General features: G+C 37.2%; 1 protein-coding gene across 1 annotated transcript in view; it reads right to left on the bottom strand.

The window, feature by feature from the left end:
* Positions 1 to 22,446, bottom strand: part of LOC143639857 (thyroid receptor-interacting protein 11-like) — a 43,859-nt gene that overhangs the window by 5,534 nt on the left and 15,879 nt on the right. Inside the window, exons 2-5 of the mRNA XM_077107892.1 lie at positions 18,233 to 18,814; positions 16,256 to 18,115; positions 2,812 to 3,393; positions 52 to 807 (exon numbers count right to left, since the gene is read on the bottom strand). Coding sequence (XP_076964007.1) covers positions 52 to 807; positions 2,812 to 3,393; positions 16,256 to 18,115; positions 18,233 to 18,814 — 3,780 coding nt within the window. The remainder of the gene's footprint in view (positions 1 to 51; positions 808 to 2,811; positions 3,394 to 16,255; positions 18,116 to 18,232; positions 18,815 to 22,446) is intronic.

Here is a 22,446-nt window from a genome sequence, read left to right as displayed (position 1 = left end):
CTAGTACCTATACACTTACATACACCCGCTTTTTTGCTTTCTCTTACTGACACCACCATGATCTTTATGCAACAACTGCTCCATTTTGTCCTTTGGAATGTCCAGAATGCTCCCCATCAACTGCAATACTTCAAGACGTTTGCCTTTTGGTGCCTTGAAATGACCGATCAAAAGGTTTCTCATGAGGACCTTGTCTAGTTTTCCTTCTGTGCTGTTGACCAAAGTGGACAATTTCTGTTGTGCATGGTCCAACATTTCTTTTCGGAGCTCGTTTTGTTTTTTCAGTTCTTCCATCTCTTCTTCCTTGAGATCTAAGTCTTCTCTCAGTTTGGAAGCAGAATCCAACATAGCATTTGCTTCATGCAAACGTTCCTGCAATGATGATACTTCTCCTTCTAGCTTTTCGGCCTTGTTCTTCCATTCAGCTACCAACTGTTTTTCTTTGGCTAGTTCAGCAGAATGCATAGCTTTCTCTTCTTCTTGGGAGTGCTCTAGGTTACTTGATGACAGGGCACACTGCCTTACTCGTTCCTGGCAGAGCGAAAGCTGCAGTGCATTCTCATCCCTCTGTTGAGAGACCAGACTCAACTGTTCCTGCAGGGACTCTATCTGCACACTGGCTTGATGACTTGCCTTAGAAGATGTAGCTAGCTTCTCCTCCAAGAGTGTGACTTTCTGTCTCAGTTGAATCTCTTTGTCTTCCGCAGCCAATATTTCCTGGGCGTAAGACTCTTCTGATTCCAAGAGCTGGCTGCGTAGCCTTTCTAGCTCCCGGTTTAGGCGTAATTCTTGGTCCTGTAAGTGTTGAACCTCTTTTGTTCTTAGGATTTTTACTTTGGTCTCTTGAAAAATATCAGAATTCAATGTTTGAGCATCTCCTCTTTCTCCAGGCAACTGGGCTTTTATTTTTTCAATAGTTGTCTGCAAGTTCTTAATCTCCTCCTCTTTGTCTAAAAGTAACTGGCTATGCGCAGCATTCATCTGCTCATATTGGTACTTCAATTCATCCATTTCCTCCTTCTGCTCCTGTAAAGACTGAAGTAGTTGCATTTTACGCTGGTTTTGATTTTCAATTATATTCAGATGGTCTTCAATTTCATCTTCCAGATGATTTTTGACTATATTCAGTTGAGATACCTCCAATTCTAGTTCTGTGATAGCATCAAGAGCTTTAGGCTCAGCCACTGGTACAGCTTGATTTTGCTGTTCCCTAAGTGTTTCCAGTTCGAATTGCAGATAGTTGTTTTCTGCTTTCATGTAGGTAAGATTTCTGTCCTTTCTTTCAATGACTTGCCTTAAAGTTTCATTTTCTCTTAAGGCCTGAGAACACTTATCTAAATCCTTTTGTAGTTCTGAATTTTTTTCTTCGAGTTTTTCAATAAAAACTTCTTTCTCATTTAGGACTTGTTTCAATTGCTCCTCGTCTTCTATATAAGATGCCAAAATTTCCTCCATTTCTTTTTCATCAGCAGTCATTTGCTCAATATTCTTTTTGAGTCCTGCTATTTCAAAGTCCTTCTCTTGATTGAGTTGCACTACACACTCGTGTTTCAGCTGTAAGGCAGAGGTATTCAAATGATGTGCATTGGAGAGTTCCTGAATAGTCTGCCTGTGATTATTTGCTTCTTCCAACAGTCTTTTTTCTGCCTGGTGAAGTTTGGCTTCTATCTCTTCTTTGTCTCTTTTTAGAGTCTCCATGATAGTGTCTTTTTCTTGAGAGATTTGATTGTTAGCAGCAATAGATTCTTCCAACTTACGCCTTACATCTTCACGTGCTAAAATCAACATTTCATTTTCTGTTTTGAGATCAATAGCAACTTTCTTTAAATTTTCATTGAGCTGTTCTACTTCAGAAAGATTTTGCCTTAAGTTGCCAATTTCTGCTTCCCATTCTTTAAGCATGTCATCCTTACAATGACTGTTAGAGTCTTCATTCAGAGAACTTCGGTACTTACTCTTCAATCCAGACAGCTCATCTTCAATTTGTCTAATGGGATCCTTAAGCCCAAGGTTTTCCTGCTGGATGTTTAAACTATTTTTTGGTGACTGATTTAGCTGATCTACTAAATCTTCTACTTTACCTTCAAGCTTCTGCTTGGTTAAATGCAAATCACTGAGGCTCTGTGCATTCCCAGTCAACTTCTCCTTCTGCACATGCAACTCTTGGGATATGTTCATTTGATCATCCTCAAGTTGATGAACTCTCTTTTTTTCATCATCTAGTTCTTGTTCCAACTTCTTGATGACAAGGTCTCCTTCATTTTGTTGTTTGGATAGCTCATCTTTTATCAAAATCATGTGCTTTGTAGCTTCCTGATTCGGATGATCCAGTTCTTCTAACTCAGCTATCAGCATTTTCTCTTCATTGATAGTCTCATTCAGTTCTTCCTCCTTTGCCTTCAAGTGAACTTGTAAGTCTAGTAATCGTACATTCAAATTCATGTCTGTTGAAGCTCTGTTTTTCATGACTTGATGGTCACAGCTCAATTTTGACAGTGACATCTGAAGTTCCTCTTTTTCTTGACTCAATGATGACTTTTCTTTTTCTAAAGCTTCAACATGCATTTTAAGTTTCAGATTGTCTTCAGCAAGACGGTTATCCTGGTTTAAGCCATTTAGTCTCATGATTTCCTTCTCAGCATCAGCCAGGGCTTGTTTTAGCCTGAACACTTCTTCCACTGCTGAACTCGGAGGAAGGATTTTTCCCTTTTCTGCCACAGTAGAACTCTGCTCCAAAACTGACATTTCATGCTGATGATCATCTATGTCTGGACTTTGGTTTGGTTGAAGAGTCTTGATAGCATTTTGTACTTTGCAGATTTCACTTGTGTCAGAATGATATTTTCCCTGAGCCTCAGCAATCTGCCTCGAGTGACCAACTTCAGGTTCATATCTTGCAACTTTAATTGACAATCTGCTTGTTTCTTGTCGTGATAAAATTATGTCACTAAAATCCATGTCATCATCACGGAAGGCGGAAAAATGACTACTGATCCCGGAACCGAATGGAGCCAGAGCAGTTGTTGTTGGTACGCCACCAGCTCCTGAAGGTACCCATTGAGCAGCTGCCTGTAGTTGAAACACTTGATTTTGCAGTACAATCTGTCTTGCTTTAAGATGGCGGCTGATCTCTACCTCTTTCTGTTGCAGTTGATATTGGTAACTTACAGACTGATGGTTTATTTGCAGCTCTGATGCTTCATGCTTTTCTTCCAGATCAGTACAATACTTTTTCAGTCTTTCATTCTCACATCTTAGTGTGGAATCAGTAGTTTCCATTTCCTCTTCCCAGCAATGATGTAATGCTGCTTCTGGGTCTCCTAAGTCATCCAGAAGTATTTCCCTGGTGAAGCTGGAGATATGGCCAGTGAGGGAAGCCAAGCTGCTCCCCACCTGACCCAAGAAGTGGCCCAAGCCTGAGACCAGGCCTCCAAACCAGGACGACATCGCCGCCACTTCAGTGATCCATGGGACCAGCTCCAAACACCGCGTCCATCACTGTCCACTTCTCTGCCCCGAACGTCCTCCAGCGTTGCTAGGGTCAATTATGACCCAAGCGCTCAGAATTCCTCACAGCGCGAGGTTCCTGGGGCTCCACCAATACCAACCATCCCTCCCTGCCTCTAAACTCAGAAGCCGGTCCTGGGCTTTGACCTGGGGGCTGGCAGCCAGTAGCACACTCACCCCCTGCAGGGCCTCTGCTTCTTCCCTGCACTTGCCTGTCAGCTATTGGCTCACAGGATTGGGCAGGGTTGGCTGGGAGGAGCTAGAGATACAGGAAAGTGTCCTAGTTTGAGTCCAAAGGCACTCCCACGAAGAATCAATGTTGTAGTTGAAATCCAAAGGTAGTTCACTGGACAGTTCCCTCTTGTCTGGGAGAGGTGGATTTTTTGTTGCTTTCAGTTGCATTCAGTTGACAAGGTGAGGTCTCGCTCCATTACAGAACACAATCTATTTAATTAAAAGTCCCCGATTCAAAAGTAAATCTCACCCCAAAACACCAGAGTAATTACCAGAGTAATATTTGGCCAAATATGTGAGCATCATAGCTCAGATGGTTAATTTTATTTAACATATAAAATTAACCATCACAAAGTCTTAATCATTCTCAGAATTCAGATTATAATATGGATTAAATGTCACTAAAGAACCATCTTTACCCTTTCCAAAAATAATTTTTTGCTCTTAATCTATAAATGTTTGAGTTCATTTTAACATTATATGGTCCTTGTAAGTTCTGATTGAAGTTCATTTAAGTGCTCAAAAATTCCACTTCAATTGCACTTAAGAAACTTTGTTTTTGAGCCAAAAGGTTGATGTTCACTTAACCTATTGTTGTTTATCAATGCCAAATATAATCCAGGTTTGAACAGTGCAGAGTGAAATAAAAAGTTGAGAAATTTTCTACTATGCAGGAACAATCCTAAATTTAAATCCCATACCTAAAGTTAAGGATCAGAAGGAGTTAAGAAAAGGCCCTGCTTTCCAAGGTGTTTAAATTCCAACAAGTTAATGAAGAGGCAGTTTTGTAGAGTTGGGGACAAAGCAAAGAGATGAAGCACATGGGATGTAACAGGCATACCAATTGGGACCAAAGCAATTTTGGAGCTAAACTGACAGAATGCATTTATAAAACCTCTCTCACTTGCAAGAGTTGAAGAGTAAATGAGAACATAGTGTGTAGTTCTCACCTGATGGCTGGTGCAGAGAAAGTGGCCAACAAATAGAGCCTGCTGCCATTTTGTTCATATTTGCTTTTTGTTTTGTTTAGGATCATTTTCCTTATTACCCTTTAGAAGGGGTTTGGGTTTGCTCCCATTACTCACTTCCCAGAGCCCATATTCAGGAGACTCTTTTCCTTGAGCTCTTCTTTCTATATGTGTATTCAGGGAGCAAATACTCAAGGTGGCAGAAATAAAATTTTAAGAAGGAAGAATTTTAGGAAAATTAATGGTTAAATAGATTCTAAGGATTATATTAATCACCTCATAATGTCTCTTGCCTTCAAGATAGAGCAAGTAGACATAATTCCTCAGATTGCTATCAGAAACTAGTGACTGCATTTGTGTCTTGTGCTAGAAAAGGAAATCTTCTTTGTCTTTCTTATTCATCTCCAAATCTGAGAGAGAAATCAGGCCTGTATTAGTCAATCTTTCTTCATAAAAGACTAATATAAAAATTTAAGCCCCTTTCAGCATCTGCTGAAGTTGAGAATCCATGCTATATCCAAGCTGTGTCTACTGTTGAAGAAGCCATCAACAATACCAAGTATACTTTTCTCCCTTTTGACCATTCCTCCTGTGTGTGTGTGTGTGTGGTGGGGGGGGTTGTGTTTGGGTGTCGGTGTGTGTGTGTGCGTTTTAGAAGGCACTACATAAAAAAAAAAAATAAAGATGTTGTGTCCAATAAAGGCTAAATAATAAATATTTTTTTAAAAAAGAATTTAAAATGTCCATAAATGTTATACAAACTGTGAAATTAGATGCTTTCACATCTAGTGACTTTTATAACTAGGACAAAGAATTAAATGTAGTTCTGCTGTGTATAAAATGATCAAAATAAATCACCAATATCATAAAGAAAGTTAAGTCTTGCCTATGTGGAAGCGATTGTTAAAGTCATGAGGATGGAGGATTTCACTGAGAAAAGAAGGCACATGGAGGAAAAGGAAGCTTCAGTTTTTCAATTGCTTATTATGTTTCAGCATTGGTTTGTTCTTTCCTAGACAGTATTTTATTTATTTAGTATAAAAATTTGGGTTGGAATATCTAGTAGAAGAACTGGAAGAAAAAAAAAAAGAGGAGAAGGATTTGAAGAAGAAAGAACATGAGAGGAGAAATGGATAAAGAAAAATCATGATATTGTTTGTGATTAAGGCAAAAGGAAAGATGGTGGGGGCAAAGGTTGGTGTACATGGTCAGATGCTGCATGAGGGGCACATTGAGGATGAAACCTGAGGAAGTTGGTTATTGATGATCTTTGTGGTTCATGGGGAGTGAAAGTGGGATTTCAAGGTAGTCAGGATGAGCTGCTCAAGATTCAAGTCAGCATTCAACAAAGATAGTGCCTTTTCCTTCATATCCCCTTCATGCTACAGAACAAGTCCTACTTCCCCTCATACTTTATCTCTTGTAACTTTCTCCTGTGGTCTTCTGTCTCATTTCCTTCCATGTTTCTCTCTCTGAAAAAGAGGACCCTTGGACCCTGATCCTCATTAAGCACATATTTATAAAATCCATTCATATACTGAATGCTGAAAAGGGAACAATGAAGTATTTTCCTTTCTAGTAGTTCTGAATATTTTCTTTATGTCAGAGACTCTTCCCTTTTATATATGTATAAATTGGTGATTTTGAAAAAAAAATGTCATTTAAATTTAATCTGTGAAAAATCACTAGTTCAAGACAAGTGTTAATTCTTGAGAGTTTTTGTTGATGTACATTAAGGTAGTCAGTAATTGATATATGGTTGGGTTATCTCCTGTTTTGCATTGATTTCATGGGTTTATCATGGAACTTTTTCTTAGGCAGATATACTTTATACTGATGCATTACATTTTCTTTGATTTTTCTTTCCTAATATTTATAATCTAGTGGGTGCTAGGTTTTTATATCATTTCTTTCTTGCTTCTATTGCCAAACTGCTTAATACAGGCTAAATGAAAATAATGTTATAATAAGAGTGGAATGAGTCTATTGTTTTTCTGAAAATCTTTCTAAGTTATTCTCTTGGTTTCTGTTTCAATTTACAGCCACAGAAACTAAACAAACAACACCCCTCTAGGGAAGACAGGAATGTAACACACACAATGCTTATGGCCCTGTGAGACACATTTAGATTATTAGGCAGGTGAAGAAAGGTCTTAAAGGGAAAGGTTGATTTTTTTCCCATTTCTGTCTTGCACAGTAAGACAATGACAGCTCTTTGTGTGATTTTATAGTGTACAAATGTTCCAGTAGAGTAGTCACCGATTTAATCAATCATCCAGATGTTTAATCAAACATTTAGATATTTTTGTCAACTCTATGTGAAATAATTTAATGCCCCAAAGTGACTTGTTATTATAATGTATAGAAGAATTGAACTATGGAAAGTATTGAATAGAACCCTTCCATACAACCTTAACAAAGAAATAGAAACTAAAACACACCCATCAATTCTTATGGTCATGCTTATTTACAGTGATAATTTGAACTCAACAAAATTTGTTTTGTTCACAGAATCTAAGGCTTTAGTATAAGGTGATATTTTGAATATTTCTTCAGTTGTATAAATTGGAAAAATAATGTGAATTAGTAATTATATTTTATGTCTGTCTTACTGTAAATCAAGTTCAAAGCATGAAATGTCACTTTAATTTTTATAAAACAAATTACTTGTAAAACTTGTAAAAATATTAATAGTATTTCTTAGGTCAACAGATGTTGCATACAATACAGGATAGTAGTGCAAAGAATATGGAGGTCTTAGAAACAAACCATCTAGTTTTGAATCTCAACTAATTTATTATTCATAACTTGATCTTGGGTAGATTTCTTGACTTTCCTAATCTGAAGTTAATTCATCTGTAGAGCTCAGTGTCATTGTAAAAATTAACTATAGTGAATATAAAATGCCTGGCACTTTATAGCTTATAGCTCTTATGCTTTTTCTAAGTTCTCACAATAGGTACAGTGCTTTAAAATCATGAGTTCTATTTATCTGGAAAATAAGCCTCATAGTGTTCCTTTGCTCTCCTAAAGTATACATAGAATGTGCAACTCTGTAGGGCCAATATTATTACCTTACTCCAAAAGTATACTTTTAACACCGACAAGGTTCTTGGTACTATCTCAGCAAAGGAATTCGTGAGGAACAAACAGACATAAGTTCTGTCCAATTAGAAAACTAATTTAGAAGAAAGAATAAATAAGTGAATAACTAGATGAATAAGTACATATTATAAAATACACTCTACTCAAAATGTACAATTACTGCAAGGAAGCAGAACTGAAATGCCTGCTTTGCAATAGATAGTCCAAGAAGAGTCTGAGTCAATGAAATATCATCTGTTTCTTGAAGCATAAGTATGCTTAACACGTACATTAGAAATTATATTATAATTAGAAATTATATTTTATGTCTGTCTTACTGTAAATCAAGTTCAAAGCAAGAAATGTCACTTTAATATCCGTAAAACAAATTACTTGTAAAACTTGTAAAAATATTAATAGTATTTCTTAGATCAACAGATGTTGCATACAATACAGGATAGTAGTGCAAAGAAAAGGGAGGTCTTAGAAATAAAACGTCTAGTTTTGAATCTTGACTAAGTTATTATTCATAACTTGATTTGGGTAGATTTCTTGACTTCCCTAATCTGGAGTTAATTCATCTGTAGAGCTCAGTGTCATTGTAAAAATTAACTATAGTGAATATAAAATGCCTGGCACTTTATAGCTTGTAGCTCTTATGCTTTTTCTAAGTTCTCACAATAGGTACAGTGCTTTAAAATCATGTGTTCTATTTATCTGGAAAATAAGCCTCATAGTGTTCCTTTGCTCTCCTAAAGTATACATAGAATGTGCAACTATATACGGCCAATATTATTACCTCACTCCAAAAGTATACTTTTAACAGTGACAAGGTTCTTGGTACTATCTCAGCAAAGGAATTCATGAGGAACAAACAGACATAAGTTCTGTCCAATTAGAAAACTAATTTAGAAGAAAGAATAAATAAGTGAATAACTAGATGAATAAGTACATATTTTAAAATATACTCTACTCAAAATGTACAATTATTGCAAGAAAGCAGAACTGAAATGCTTGCTTTGCAATAGATTATCCAAAAAGAGTCTGAGTAAATGAAATATCATCTGTTTCTTGCAGCATTAAGTATGCTTAGCAGGTAAATTATGAAGAAATTTACAGTTCTAGGCAAAGAAAACTGATGTGTGAACTGTATCAGGAAAGAGTTTTTTTCTGCATTGACAAACTGAAACAAGACGGGTGGATTGGAACATCAGAATAAGGGGAGGCAGATCTGAGATCCCAGTGGAGGCTGGGGGAGTGGAAAAGACAAGGCATCAAAGGCATTTAGAGTAGCTTAGGTTTAATGTTTTTTTTTTTTTTCTGGTATATAGGATTGAACCTAGGGCCATTAAACACTGAGTCACATTCGCAACCCTTTTTTAACTTTTTCTTTTGAGACAGGGTCTTTCTAACTTGTATAAAGACTCACAAAATTGCTGAGGCTTTCTTTGAACTCCTGATGATCCTGTCTCTAAATAAAATACCAAACAGTGAGATCCTGTCTCTAAATAAAATACCAAACAGGGCTGGGGATGTGGGTCCAGAGTCCCTGATTCAATCCCTAATAGCCTTCCTTAGTGTGGCTCAGCCTTGCTCACTGTAAGTGCCACCTCCAGCTTCATATGCTCCCTGTGCTCACCACTGGCCTACTCTTGTATAAAAAAATAAAAGCTGCATTTAGCCCTAAGCCTTACATAAAATAGAAAATGTATTTCTTAACTTAGTGACCCAGATTTCCTTTCAATGGGACGGAGAATATCATCCCTTTCTTACTGGTTAATGGAAATTGCCAGGTAAAGTATGTATAATCACTCAAAACTCCTAAAGTAATTAAACTACTGAATGGACATTCCACATCTCTCCACCACCACTACTCTTAGTCCTCATGCACACACACACATTACCGCCAAAGACCATTAGCTCATGTCTTTATGTAACCAGCCCTAGCTAAGAGCTGAGATTGGCACTGTGAAATAGATAGAAATATTGGTTTGAAGTCCTGTTGCTTTGGCATTTTCCAGAACATCTTAAAATGTCAGTGGTGAATATATGTTCAAATATTGTTGTCTGGCAAGTTGCCCAGAGCTCCAAAAATAAGATAGAATAAGTCCACATTTCATTAGTTACTGTGAAAGTTCCATCAAGCTTATCAGTTGGTTCTTAAGTCCCATTAGTTAAAGTCACCTGACTAGTTTTTCAGTTGTCAACTCTATCATTGTCCTTGCCTGAAGACCACAAGGTGTGTGTCAACACAGATGGACCCAAGGATTCAATGAAGCACTCCCTCTGCTTGTCAATGAGAGGAACTCTCTGTGGCTCCCACACACATCCTCAGGTGGATGGGCACTCCAGGATTCCATACCCTCATTTGCTTATTCATCTTGATCTGATTTTGTTCTGTATACACATAAATGACTTGGAAACTCTCAGCGTGGCTGCTAGAGAAGTAAATCAAAGGGCTTCCTAAGCCTGAATCCAACTTAGGTCTTTAGAAGCAACAATTGAACCTCTTTCTCTTGCTCTACCAGGATAGGAAGGATACAGCACTATTTCCAACCAGTTCCCTAATTAAAATACCTTCAGAGTTGTCATTGTTTTTTAAAGTAGTTACTCAGCTGACTAAATAAGATTACATAGACTCAGCATCTCTAGGAAACCATAACAGGTAGAATATGGAGTTAGAAATGTTATTTTTAGCCCATATATTACAGCAAGAGATTAGCACTTGTGAAATTAGATTGTTGAAAAACTGCCTCATGAGGTTACTGAATTTCTTTATAGACCCGAAGATACATGAATCTCTGCACATACACAGATGAAAGTCCACACATTTTTTGTCAGGACAGTCATTTTGCATAAGATTCATTGGTATCTAAAACTCAAATTCAAATTCATTATGTGTTTGTGCCACTGGTGATTTGAATGACTTTGTGATCAATCTCAATTGCATAGGTTTAAAAAAAGATTGTTTATATGATTTTTGTTTGTTTGTTTAGGTATGGGATTAAACCCAGGGATGCTTAACCACTGAGCCACATTCCCAGTTGTATTTATTTTATTTTGTTACAGAGTGTCTGTAAATTGCTGAGGCTGGCTTGGAACCCCTGGAATTAAAGGAATCTGTCACCACACCCTGCTAAGTTTACAAGATTTTTTTTTTTTTTTAATCCATGTCCTCATAAGACTAAGCCTTGATAAACAGGTAAAAAGTCCGATAGATAAGCACAAACTATTTTTAAAATAGTTTTCCTAAAGATCAGATTATTTTGAAGTTATAGAAATCATATTATTCTTTTTGTTTCTTTTAGTAACATCATTGTTTGGTGCATTACAATTGTTCAAAATAACGGCCTTTGTTATTACACATTGGTACCTTCACATGACCTAATTTGGGTTATTAGATTTCCCAGTACCTTCTCTTTCTCCTCCCTCTCCTCATGTCTGGAAATCACTTATTATCATCCCTGAGAAGGACATGAAAAAAGGAAATAAATTGCTGGATGACAGTTCTTCAGTGCCAAGGATCATTCAAAGTATCACCTACAGTGCATTGCTCCAAAATTGGGGCCAGAGACGAGGAAGCTACTCTGGTTAACTGTTGCAGGGTTTGATCAGTTCAATGGATTTTGGTCTTTGTTATATTTTGCCTGTCCCAGATAAAAGTTTTTCAAATGGACAAGCTAACCAGAAAAGCTGCTCCAGTCCCTTCTGTCCAGTCTAGTCTTTCTTACTCTAAGCAAATCATCCTAATGTTCCTCCCCAGCAACTGAGGAAACAAAGACTGATGATAGACATGAAAGAAAACTCCATTTTTTTATATCATTTGATACTCACTCCATGTCCATAAAGTACTAAAGTGTTAGGGTCTGTAAACAAGTCAGGATGGCGCCTGGCATTTTGCCAGAGGGAGTGGTTTGTGAAGGAACGCCAGGGAGCCTTTAAGTGTGGAGATTCCTTATTGGTTGACTGCTGTATCTAGTTTATGTTGATTAAGATAAGCTGTGTGGAATGTATATATACCCCTCCTGTCCTACAATAAACAGCTCCCACTCCTGCTGTATCAATGTACACAAGTTGCTCCTCACACCCCGGTTATTTTGCTGCAGCCGGACTGTGGCACTAAAGGTTTGTAATAAATCATCTCAAATACTATTTCATCTGTGCTCATAAAAAGTAGACACATTTTAATTGTTGGAACCTTTTACCTCTCTTGGGACCGAGGCCATTATTGGTTGGTGGCTGAGGTGGCCTCATGGGTTCTTCCAGAGCATTTCCGTATACATGACCTGGCTGGATTGGTGTTCGCAGGCTTTTAGCCTCTGCATGGGCTTTTGACCTTCGTGCTGCCTAATGGTTGAATCTGAAATCTTCCTAGGCCCCTTAGTGATAGTGACGTACCTGCCCCTTCTTCGTTCTTCCTACTGTCTCTTCCTACTCCCTCCTTCTATCACTATATAAACTTGTCCCTGACAAAATAAAGTTGAGACTGTTGCACCTTCTTGGTTGTCTCCTCTCCCGACTCAGTGTGATTGTGGGCCAGGTTGGGTGGCAGGCCAGGTTGAGATACTTACCCTCTAGCTCAGCCCAGGAGAAGCTAGTGTGCTTCACTACCTCTGTCAGAGGGTGGTTCCCACAGCTGGTGCCTTGGAGAGGACAGGCTGATCCTGCCTGCCTCCCGTGTACCCTTTGTCACAGGGAGCGACATTAATGTGAGACCAAATCAAATCCAGGGATAGACATTAATAGAATATCTCAAATAAGTATTTAATAAAAAGGCTAGCAAATTCAGGGTCTTTAATGAAACTTTAATAAAATTTATGAGACAAGGAAACTGAAAGCACAATATTTTCTTAGGAACTTTTCTGTTTGGTGTTATCTTCTTTACAACATAGAAGCTTTTCCTAAGAATGCAGGGAGTATGAAATTTCTAAGGCTCTCTTGCTGTTTTCTCCATTAAACCCCTGTCTTAAAAATCTTGAATCTATATTAATCTTTGTAATTTTCTGGCTACCTATATAACATGTTTTTCTCAAGCATGCAGTGAGGTCGCTGTTTCCAAGAGCTCTTCAATTCTGAAATATAAGAAGTGTGTTTCCAGGCATTGAAACCCAAAGGCTCACCTAGACACAATGGAGTGAGCAGAATACATAAAAATCTCTCCTGACAAATCTGAACTCTGCTTTTCCCAACCATGTGAAGTCTACTGGAAGAAGATTCCAAGTAATTTGGCACGTCGAAGCAAAATATATACTTTGATATTCTTCTCAGGAGTTAGCCATGTTATGTTGCAGGAAGGCAGATTTTAGTGCTGAATTTCTGATTGTATCCCCCCAAAAGTTGTTCCAGGCATAACATGCAAGAATGTAACCTCCAAAAAATAAATTATAAAGGGAGAAAATTAGACTTCAGAAGGCTGGATAATATTTGCATGTTCATGCATTTTACCACACATCAGACCTTCTTCCTTCTTCCTTGCTCTGATGTGAAGCATGTGCTTTCATTTTTCATTTTGGCTTAACATGTTATCATTTAATAATAATTCAGTAAATATACTTAGAACAAGAAAGTCACCTAATGACTCATGTCTTAGGGATGGTTTCAAAAAAAATTAATTGTGCATTTTGTACCATAGAGTATTCCCAGTGTTTCCTAGAATTGTTGCAACTGATGCTGGAAGCTTCGAAATAGAGCAGAAGGCATAAGGTCTGTGGCTTGTGACCCTTCCCAAAGTATGTAAGATCGGTAGACATTGAATGCAAACAAAAAACTATGCATCATTGAAGTTTTTCCTGTCACTAAAATGCTAGCAGAGCTCAAGGAATTGTGAGTCCCTTTTTCTATAGTACAGGAAAAATAAGAAATTTCAAGACTTGAGTTACCTACAATTTCTGAGAACGTACCTTGGTACTTAGAAGGTTCTCAACTTAAAAACACAAAAAAAAGAAATGTCATCATTTTCCATAGCATTTGGAAACTTTCCATAGGTTGGAAACTTTACTCTCAGAGGTCATCAGTTCTCAGATATTTATATGTTTTGAATACTTAGCCAATCTGACTTTGGGATGCATCTTCCAGTTGTTGTCTCAGTGATTTTGTTCATGCCTAACAACTGATGGCATCTTAATTTTGGTAAAATAATGTAAATGTTAAGGTGAAATTTAGAAATAAGAAAGGAAAAGCTGATATGGGTAGCTACTGGGTGTTTTGTCTCCCTTTTTTTTTTATTTTTGTAAAGTGAAACAAAAGATAAACCAAAAGTTTCTATCTTAAGTTAGGTAAAATCAAAGAGGAGAAAAAAGAAGATAATATAGCTAATACTTCACTGCCACCTGTAATTTCTAAAACAACTAAGAGCATTTTTATTAAAATTAACTTTGTTGACATGTATATTAAATTATAGAGTAAATATTAAATAATTCAATCTATATTATATTATTTAAATTTACTTTGTTAAATTGTATTAATTTAAATGAAATTTAATGAATTTTTAAATATAAATCATACTATAATTCAAGTTAATAAACAATATCAGTTAATAAAATAAATGTAAATCAAACAATAGTATTAATAAAAGAAATTTAAACAATACTAATTAATAAAGTAAATTTAAATTCGATTAATTTATATTAAATGATAATATAATTTATATTTAAAAATATATTAAATTTCATTTAAATTAATTTTAATAAAAATGTTCTGAGTGGTTTTAGAGACGACAGGTGTCAGAGAAGTATGTGCTATGCAATCTGCTTTTTCTCTTCTCTGATTTCACCTACTTAAGATAGAAACTTTTGATTCATCTTTTACCTTAATTTATCAAAAGTTTGTAACTACTACTATTTTAAGCTTTTCATCTTTCAAAAACTGTTGTTAGCTTATTTCTCTCCCCAACTTGTTTTGATCTACTGTTGTATAAAATGTGTTTATAAGAATTATTGTAGAGCCCCCAATAGTATGTAGATAAACAGTCCAGATATTTAATGATGCATTCTTACTAATTAACGTTTGCATTGGCAATGGATCATGTGATCCCACTTTGGGGTTGACTCATAAAAATACTCTTCCTTCTGGACATATTTAACATCTGGAAAACTGGATTAATGTGAAGTGACTTTTCTGTAGAAGTGGAAATAAGCAAAATGGATAGGGGTCATAGAATTGGGATTCAAAGCATCTTAGAATTTATCCACTAAGCTTCATGTTTAGGTCCTCCCCGTTGGAATTTTCCCTTGGCAGTTGTACAATGTTATCTTGGATAAAATAAATATTCTCAACTTTTTGCAACATTATATTTGGTTTTCATGTACTCTAAATCTGAGACCTCCTTCTTATGGGTTGGATTGTTCTTGTTTCCTGTAATTACATGTATCATTTTTATCTTAATGCCATTAAATTTAAGAAATATTATTCTTTTTTTAAAAAAAGAGGTTGGAACTAATGGTTCAAGAATGCTGCTCTGTACAGTTGCTCACAAAATTACATCAGAATTGATGACTGGTGATGATTAACTGCTACATTGGAACAAAATTCTATAAACAAAAAGTGCTACAAAAAACAAAACAAATTTTTAAAAAAGTACTATGGCAAAAAATCACAACAACAAGAACTCAAAAAATAAAATAAAATGCCTAGTACCTATACACTTACATACACCCGCTTTTTTGCTTTCTCTTACTGACACCACCATGATCTTTATGCAACAACTGCTCCATTTTGTCCTTTGGAATGTCCAGAATGCTCCCCATCAACTGCAATACTTCAAGACGTTTGCCTTTTGGTGCCTTGAAATGACCGATCAAAAGGTTTCTCATGAGGACCTTGTCTAGTTTTCCTTCTGTGCTGTTGACCAAAGTGGACAATTTCTGTTGTGCATGGTCCAACATTTCTTTTCGGAGCTCGTTTTGTTTTTTCAGTTCTTCCATCTCTTCTTCCTTGAGATCTAAGTCTTCTCTCAGTTTGGAAGCAGAATCCAACATAGCATTTGCTTCATGCAAACGTTCCTGCAATGATGATACTTCTCCTTCTAGCTTTTCGGCCTTGTTCTTCCATTCAGCTACCAACTGTTTTTCTTTGGCTAGTTCAGCAGAATGCATAGCTTTCTCTTCTTCTTGGGAGTGCTCTAGGTTACTTGATGACAGGGCACACTGCCTTACTCGTTCCTGGCAGAGCGAAAGCTGCAGTGCATTCTCATCCCTCTGTTGAGAGACCAGACTCAACTGTTCCTGCAGGGACTCTATCTGCACACTGGCTTGATGACTTGCCTTAGAAGATGTAGCTAGCTTCTCCTCCAAGAGTGTGACTTTCTGTCTCAGTTGAATCTCTTTGTCTTCCGCAGCCAATATTTCCTGGGCGTAAGACTCTTCTGATTCCAAGAGCTGGCTGCGTAGCCTTTCTAGCTCCCGGTTTAGGCGTAATTCTTGGTCCTGTAAGTGTTGAACCTCTTTTGTTCTTAGGATTTTTACTTTGGTCTCTTGAAAAATATCAGAATTCAATGTTTGAGCATCTCCTCTTTCTCCAGGCAACTGGGCTTTTATTTTTTCAATAGTTGTCTGCAAGTTCTTAATCTCCTCCTCTTTGTCTAAAAGTAACTGGCTATGCGCAGCATTCGTCTGCTCATATTGGTACTTCAATTCATCCATTTCCTCCTTCTGCTCCTGTAAAGACTGAAGTAGTTGCATTTTACGCTGGTTTTGATTTTCAATTATATTCAGATGGTCTTCAATTTCATCTTCCAGATGATTTTTGACTATATTCAGTTGAGATACCTCCAATTCTAGTTCTGTGATAGCATCAAGAGCTTTAGGCTCAGCCACTGGTACAGCTTGATTTTGCTGTTCCCTAAGTGTTTCCAGTTCGAATTGCAGAGAGTTGTTTTCTGCTTTCATGTAGGTAAGATTTCTGTCCTTTCTTTCAATGACTTGCCTTAAAGTTTCATTTTCTCTTAAGGCCTGAGAACACTTATCTAAATCCTTTTGTAGTTCTGAATTTTTTTCTTCGAGTTTTTCAATAAAAACTTCTTTCTCATTTAGGACTTGTTTCAATTGCTCCTCGTCTTCTATATAAGATGCCAAAATTTCCTCCATTTCTTTTTCATCAGCAGTCATTTGCTCAATATTCTTTTTGAGTCCTGCTATTTCAAAGTCCTTCTCTTGATTGAGTTGCACTACACACTCGTGTTTCAGCTGTAAGGCAGAGGTATTCAAATGATGTGCATTGGAGAGTTCCTGAATAGTCTGCCTGTGATTATTTGCTTCTTCCAACAGTCTTTTTTCTGCCTGGTGAAGTTTGGCTTCTATCTCTTCTTTGTCTCTTTTTAGAGTCTCCATGATAGTGTCTTTTTCTTGAGAGATTTGATTGTTAGCAGCAATAGATTCTTCCAACTTACGCCTTACATCTTCACGTGCTAAAATCAACATTTCATTTTCTGTTTTGAGATCAATAGCAACTTTCTTTAAATTTTCATTGAGCTGTTCTACTTCAGAAAGATTTTGCCTTAAGTTGCCAATTTCTGCTTCCCGTTCTTTAAGCATGTCATCCTTACAATGACTGTTAGAGTCTTCATTCAGAGAACTTCGGTACTTACTCTTCAATCCAGACAGCTCATCTTCAATTTGTCTAATGGGATCCTTAAGCCCAAGGTTTTCCTGCTGGATGTTTAAACTATTTTTTGGTGACTGATTTAGCTGATCTACTAAATCTTCTACTTTACCTTCAAGCTTCTGCTTGGTTAAATGCAAATCACTGAGGCTCTGTGCATTCCCAGTCAACTTCTCCTTCTGCACATGCAACTCTTGGGATATGTTCATTTGATCATCCTCAAGTTGATGAACTCTCTTTTTTTCATCATCTAGTTCTTGTTCCAACTTCTTGATGACAAGGTCTCCTTCATTTTGTTGTTTGGATAGCTCATCTTTTATCAAAATCATGTGCTTTGTAGCTTCCTGATTCGGATGATCCAGTTCTTCTAACTCAGCTATCAGCATTTTCTCTTCATTGATAGTCTCATTCAGTTCTTCCTCCTTTGCCTTCAAGTGAACTTGTAAGTCTAGTAATCGTACATTCAAATTCATGTCTGTTGAAGCTCTGTTTTTCATGACTTGATGGTCACAGCTCAATTTTGACAGTGACATCTGAAGTTCCTCTTTTTCTTGACTCAATGATGACTTTTCTTTTTCTAAAGCTTCAACATGCATTTTAAGTTTCAGATTGTCTTCAGCAAGACGGTTATCCTGGTTTAAGCCATTTAGTCTCATGATTTCCTTCTCAGCATCAGCCAGGGCTTGTTTTAGCCTGAACACTTCTTCCACTGCTGAACTCGGAGGAAGGATTTTTCCCTTTTCTGCCACAGTAGAACTCTGCTCCAAAACTGACATTTCATGCTGATGATCATCTATGTCTGGACTTTGGTTTGGTTGAAGAGTCTTGATAGCATTTTGTACTTTGCAGATTTCACTTGTGTCAGAATGATATTTTCCCTGAGCCTCAGCAATCTGCCTCGAGTGACCAACTTCAGGTTCATATCTTGCAACTTTAATTGACAATCTGCTTGTTTCTTGTCGTGATAAAATTATGTCACTAAAATCCATGTCATCATCACGGAAGGCGGAAAAATGACTACTGATCCCGGAACCGAATGGAGCCAGAGCAGTTGTTGTTGGTACGCCACCAGCTCCTGAAGGTACCCATTGAGCAGCTGCCTGTAGTTGAAACACTTGATTTTGCAGTACAATCTGTCTTGCTTTAAGATGGCGGCTGATCTCTACCTCTTTCTGTTGCAGTTGATATTGGTAACTTACAGACTGATGGTTTATTTGCAGCTCTGATGCTTCATGCTTTTCTTCCAGATCAGTACAATACTTTTTCAGTCTTTCATTCTCACATCTTAGTGTGGAATCAGTAGTTTCCATTTCCTCTTCCCAGCAATGATGTAATGCTGCTTCTGGGTCTCCTAAGTCATCCAGAAGTATTTCCCTGGTGAAGCTGGAGATATGGCCAGTGAGGGAAGCCAAGCTGCTCCCCACCTGACCCAAGAAGTGGCCCAAGCCTGAGACCAGGCCTCCAAACCAGGACGACATCGCCGCCACTTCAGTGATCCATGGGACCAGCTCCAAACACCGCGTCCATCACTGTCCACTTCTCTGCCCCGAACGTCCTCCAGCGTTGCTAGGGTCAATTATGACCCAAGCGCTCAGAATTCCTCACAGCGCGAGGTTCCTGGGGCTCCACCAATACCAACCATCCCTCCCTGCCTCTAAACTCAGAAGCCGGTCCTGGGCTTTGACCTGGGGGCTGGCAGCCAGTAGCACACTCACCCCCTGCAGGGCCTCTGCTTCTTCCCTGCACTTGCCTGTCAGCTATTGGCTCACAGGATTGGGCAGGGTTGGCTGGGAGGAGCTAGAGATACAGGAAAGTGTCCTAGTTTGAGTCCAAAGGCACTCCCACGAAGAATCAATGTTGTAGTTGAAATCCAAAGGTAGTTCACTGGACAGTTCCCTCTTGTCTGGGAGAGGTGGATTTTTTGTTGCTTTCAGTTGCATTCAGTTGACAAGGTGAGGTCTCGCTCCATTACAGAACGCAATCTATTTAATTAAAAGTCCCCGATTCAAAAGTAAATCTCACCCCAAAACACCAGAGTAATTACCAGAGTAATATTTGGCCAAATATGTGAGCATCATAGCTCAGATGGTTAATTTTATTTAACATATAAAATTAACCATCACAAAGTCTTAATCATTCTCAGAATTCAGATTATAATATGGATTAAATGTCACTAAAGAACCATCTTTACCCTTTCCAAAAATAATTTTTTGCTCTTAATCTATAAATGTTTGAGTTCATTTTAACATTATATGGTCCTTGTAAGTTCTGATTGAAGTTCATTTAAGTGCTCAAAAATTCCACTTCAATTGCACTTAAGAAACTTTGTTTTTGAGCCAAAAGGTTGATGTTCACTTAACCTATTGTTGTTTATCAATGCCAAATATAATCCAGGTTTGAACAGTGCAGAGTGAAATAAAAAGTTGAGAAATTTTCTACTATGCAGGAACAATCCTAAATTTAAATCCCATACCTAAAGTTAAGGATCAGAAGGAGTTAAGAAAAGGCCCTGCTTTCCAAGGTGTTTAAATTCCAACAAGTTAATGAAGAGGCAGTTTTGTAGAGTTGGGGACAAAGCAAAGAGATGAAGCACATGGGATGTAACAGGCATACCAATTGGGACCAAAGCAATTTTGGAGCTAAACTGACAGAATGCATTTATAAAACCTCTCTCACTTGCAAGAGTTGAAGAGTAAATGAGAACATAGTGTGTAGTTCTCACCTGATGGCTGGTGCAGAGAAAGTGGCCAACAAATAGAGCCTGCTGCCATTTTGTTCATATTTGCTTTTTGTTTTGTTTAGGATCATTTTCCTTATTACCCTTTAGAAGGGGTTTGGGTTTGCTCCCATTACTCCCTTCCCAGAGCCCATATTCAGGAGACTCTTTTCCTTGAGCTCTTCTTTCTATATGTGTATTCAGGGAGCAAATACTCAAGGTGGCAGAAATAAAATTTTAAGAAGGAAGAATTTTAGGAAAATTAATGGTTAAATAGATTCTAAGGATTATATTAATCACCTCATAATGTCTCTTGCCTTCAAGATAGAGCAAGTAGACATAATTCCTCAGATTGCTATCAGAAACTAGTGACTGCATTTGTGTCTTGTGCTAGAAAAGGAAATCTTCTTTGTCTTTCTTATTCATCTCCAAATCTGAGAGAGAAATCAGGCCTGTATTAGTCAATCTTTCTTCATAAAAGACTAATATAAAAATTTAAGCCCCTTTCAGCATCTGCTGAAGTTGAGAATCCATGCTATATCCAAGCTGTGTCTACTGTTGAAGAAGCCATCAACAATACCAAGTATACTTTTCTCCCTTTTGACCATTCCTCCTGTGTGTGTGTGTGTGTGGTGGGGGGGGTTGTGTTTGGGTGTCGGTGTGTGTGTGTGCGTTTTAGAAGGCACTACATAAAAAAAAAAAATAAAGATGTTGTGTCCAATAAAGGCTAAATAATAAATATTTTTTTAAAAAAGAATTTAAAATGTCCATAAATGTTATACAAACTGTGAAATTAGATGCTTTCACATCTAGTGACTTTTATAACTAGGACAAAGAATTAAATGTAGTTCTGCTGTGTATAAAATGATCAAAATAAATCACCAATATCATAAAGAAAGTTAAGTCTTGCCTATGTGGAAGCGATTGTTAAAGTCATGAGGATGGAGGATTTCACTGAGAAAAGAAGGCACATGGAGGAAAAGGAAGCTTCAGTTTTTCAATTGCTTATTATGTTTCAGCATTGGTTTGTTCTTTCCTAGACAGTATTTTATTTATTTAGTATAAAAATTTGGGAGGAATATCTAGTAGAAGAACTGGAAGAAGAAAAAAGAGGAGAAGGATTTGAAGAAGAAAGAACATGAGAGGAGAAATGGATAAAGAAAAATCATGATATTGTTTGTGATTAAGGCAAAAGGAAAGAGGATGGGGGCAAAGGTTGGTGTACATGGTCAGATGCTGCATGAGGGGCACATTGAGGATGAAACCTGAGGAAGTTGGTTATTGATGATCTTTGTGGTTCATGGGGAGTGAAAGTGGGATTTCAAGGTAGTCAGGATGAGCTGCTCAAAGGTTCAAGTCAGCATTCAACAAAGATAGTGCCTTTTCCTTCATATCCCCTTCACGCTACAGAACAAGACCTACTTCCCCTCATACTTTATCTCTTGTAACTTTCTCCTTGTGGTCTTCTGTCTCATTTCCTTCCATGTTTCTCTCTCTGAAAAAGAGGACCCTTGGATCCTGGATCCTCATTAAGCACATATTTATAAAATCCATTCATATACTGAATGCTGAAAAGGGAACAATGAAGTATTTTCCTTTCTAGTAGTTCTGAATAATTTCTTTATGTCAGAGACTCTTCCCTTTTATATATGTATAAATTGGTGATTTTGAAAAAAAATATGTCATTTAAATTTAATCTGTGAAAAATCACTAGTTCAAGACCAGTGTTAATTCTTACCTTGAGAGTTTTTGTTGATGTACATTAAGGTAGTCAGTAATTGATATATGGTTGGGTTATCTCCTGTTTTGCATTGATTTCATGGGTTTATCATGGAACTTTTTCTTAGGCAGATATACTTTATACTGATGCATTACATTTTCTTTGATTTTTCTTTCCTAATATTTATAATCTAGTGGGTGCTAGGTTTTTATATCATTTCTTTCTTGCTTCTATTGCCAAACTGCTTATTAAAATACAGGCTAAATGAAAATAATGTTATAATAAGAGTGGAATGAGTCTATTGTTTTTCTGAAAATCTTTCTAAGTTGTTCTCTTGGTTTCTGTTTCAATTTACAGCCACAGAAACTAAACAAACAACACCCCTCTAGGGAAGACAGGAATGTAACACACACAATGCTTATGGCCCTGTGAGACACATTTAGATTATTAGGCAGGTGAAGAAAGGTCTTAAAGGGAAAGGTTGATTTTTTCCCATTTCTGTCTTGCACAGTAAGACAATGACAGCTCTTTGTGTGATTTTATAGTGTATAAATGTTCCAGTAGAGTAGTCACTGATTTAATCATTAATCATCCAGATGTTTAATCAAACATTCAGATAT

The sequence above is a fragment of the Callospermophilus lateralis genome, assembly GCF_048772815.1.
Source record: "Callospermophilus lateralis isolate mCalLat2 chromosome 6 unlocalized genomic scaffold, mCalLat2.hap1 SUPER_6_unloc_1, whole genome shotgun sequence".
Taxonomy (NCBI): domain Eukaryota; kingdom Metazoa; phylum Chordata; class Mammalia; order Rodentia; family Sciuridae; genus Callospermophilus; species Callospermophilus lateralis.
This window is presented reverse-complemented; position numbering and strand designations above follow the sequence as displayed.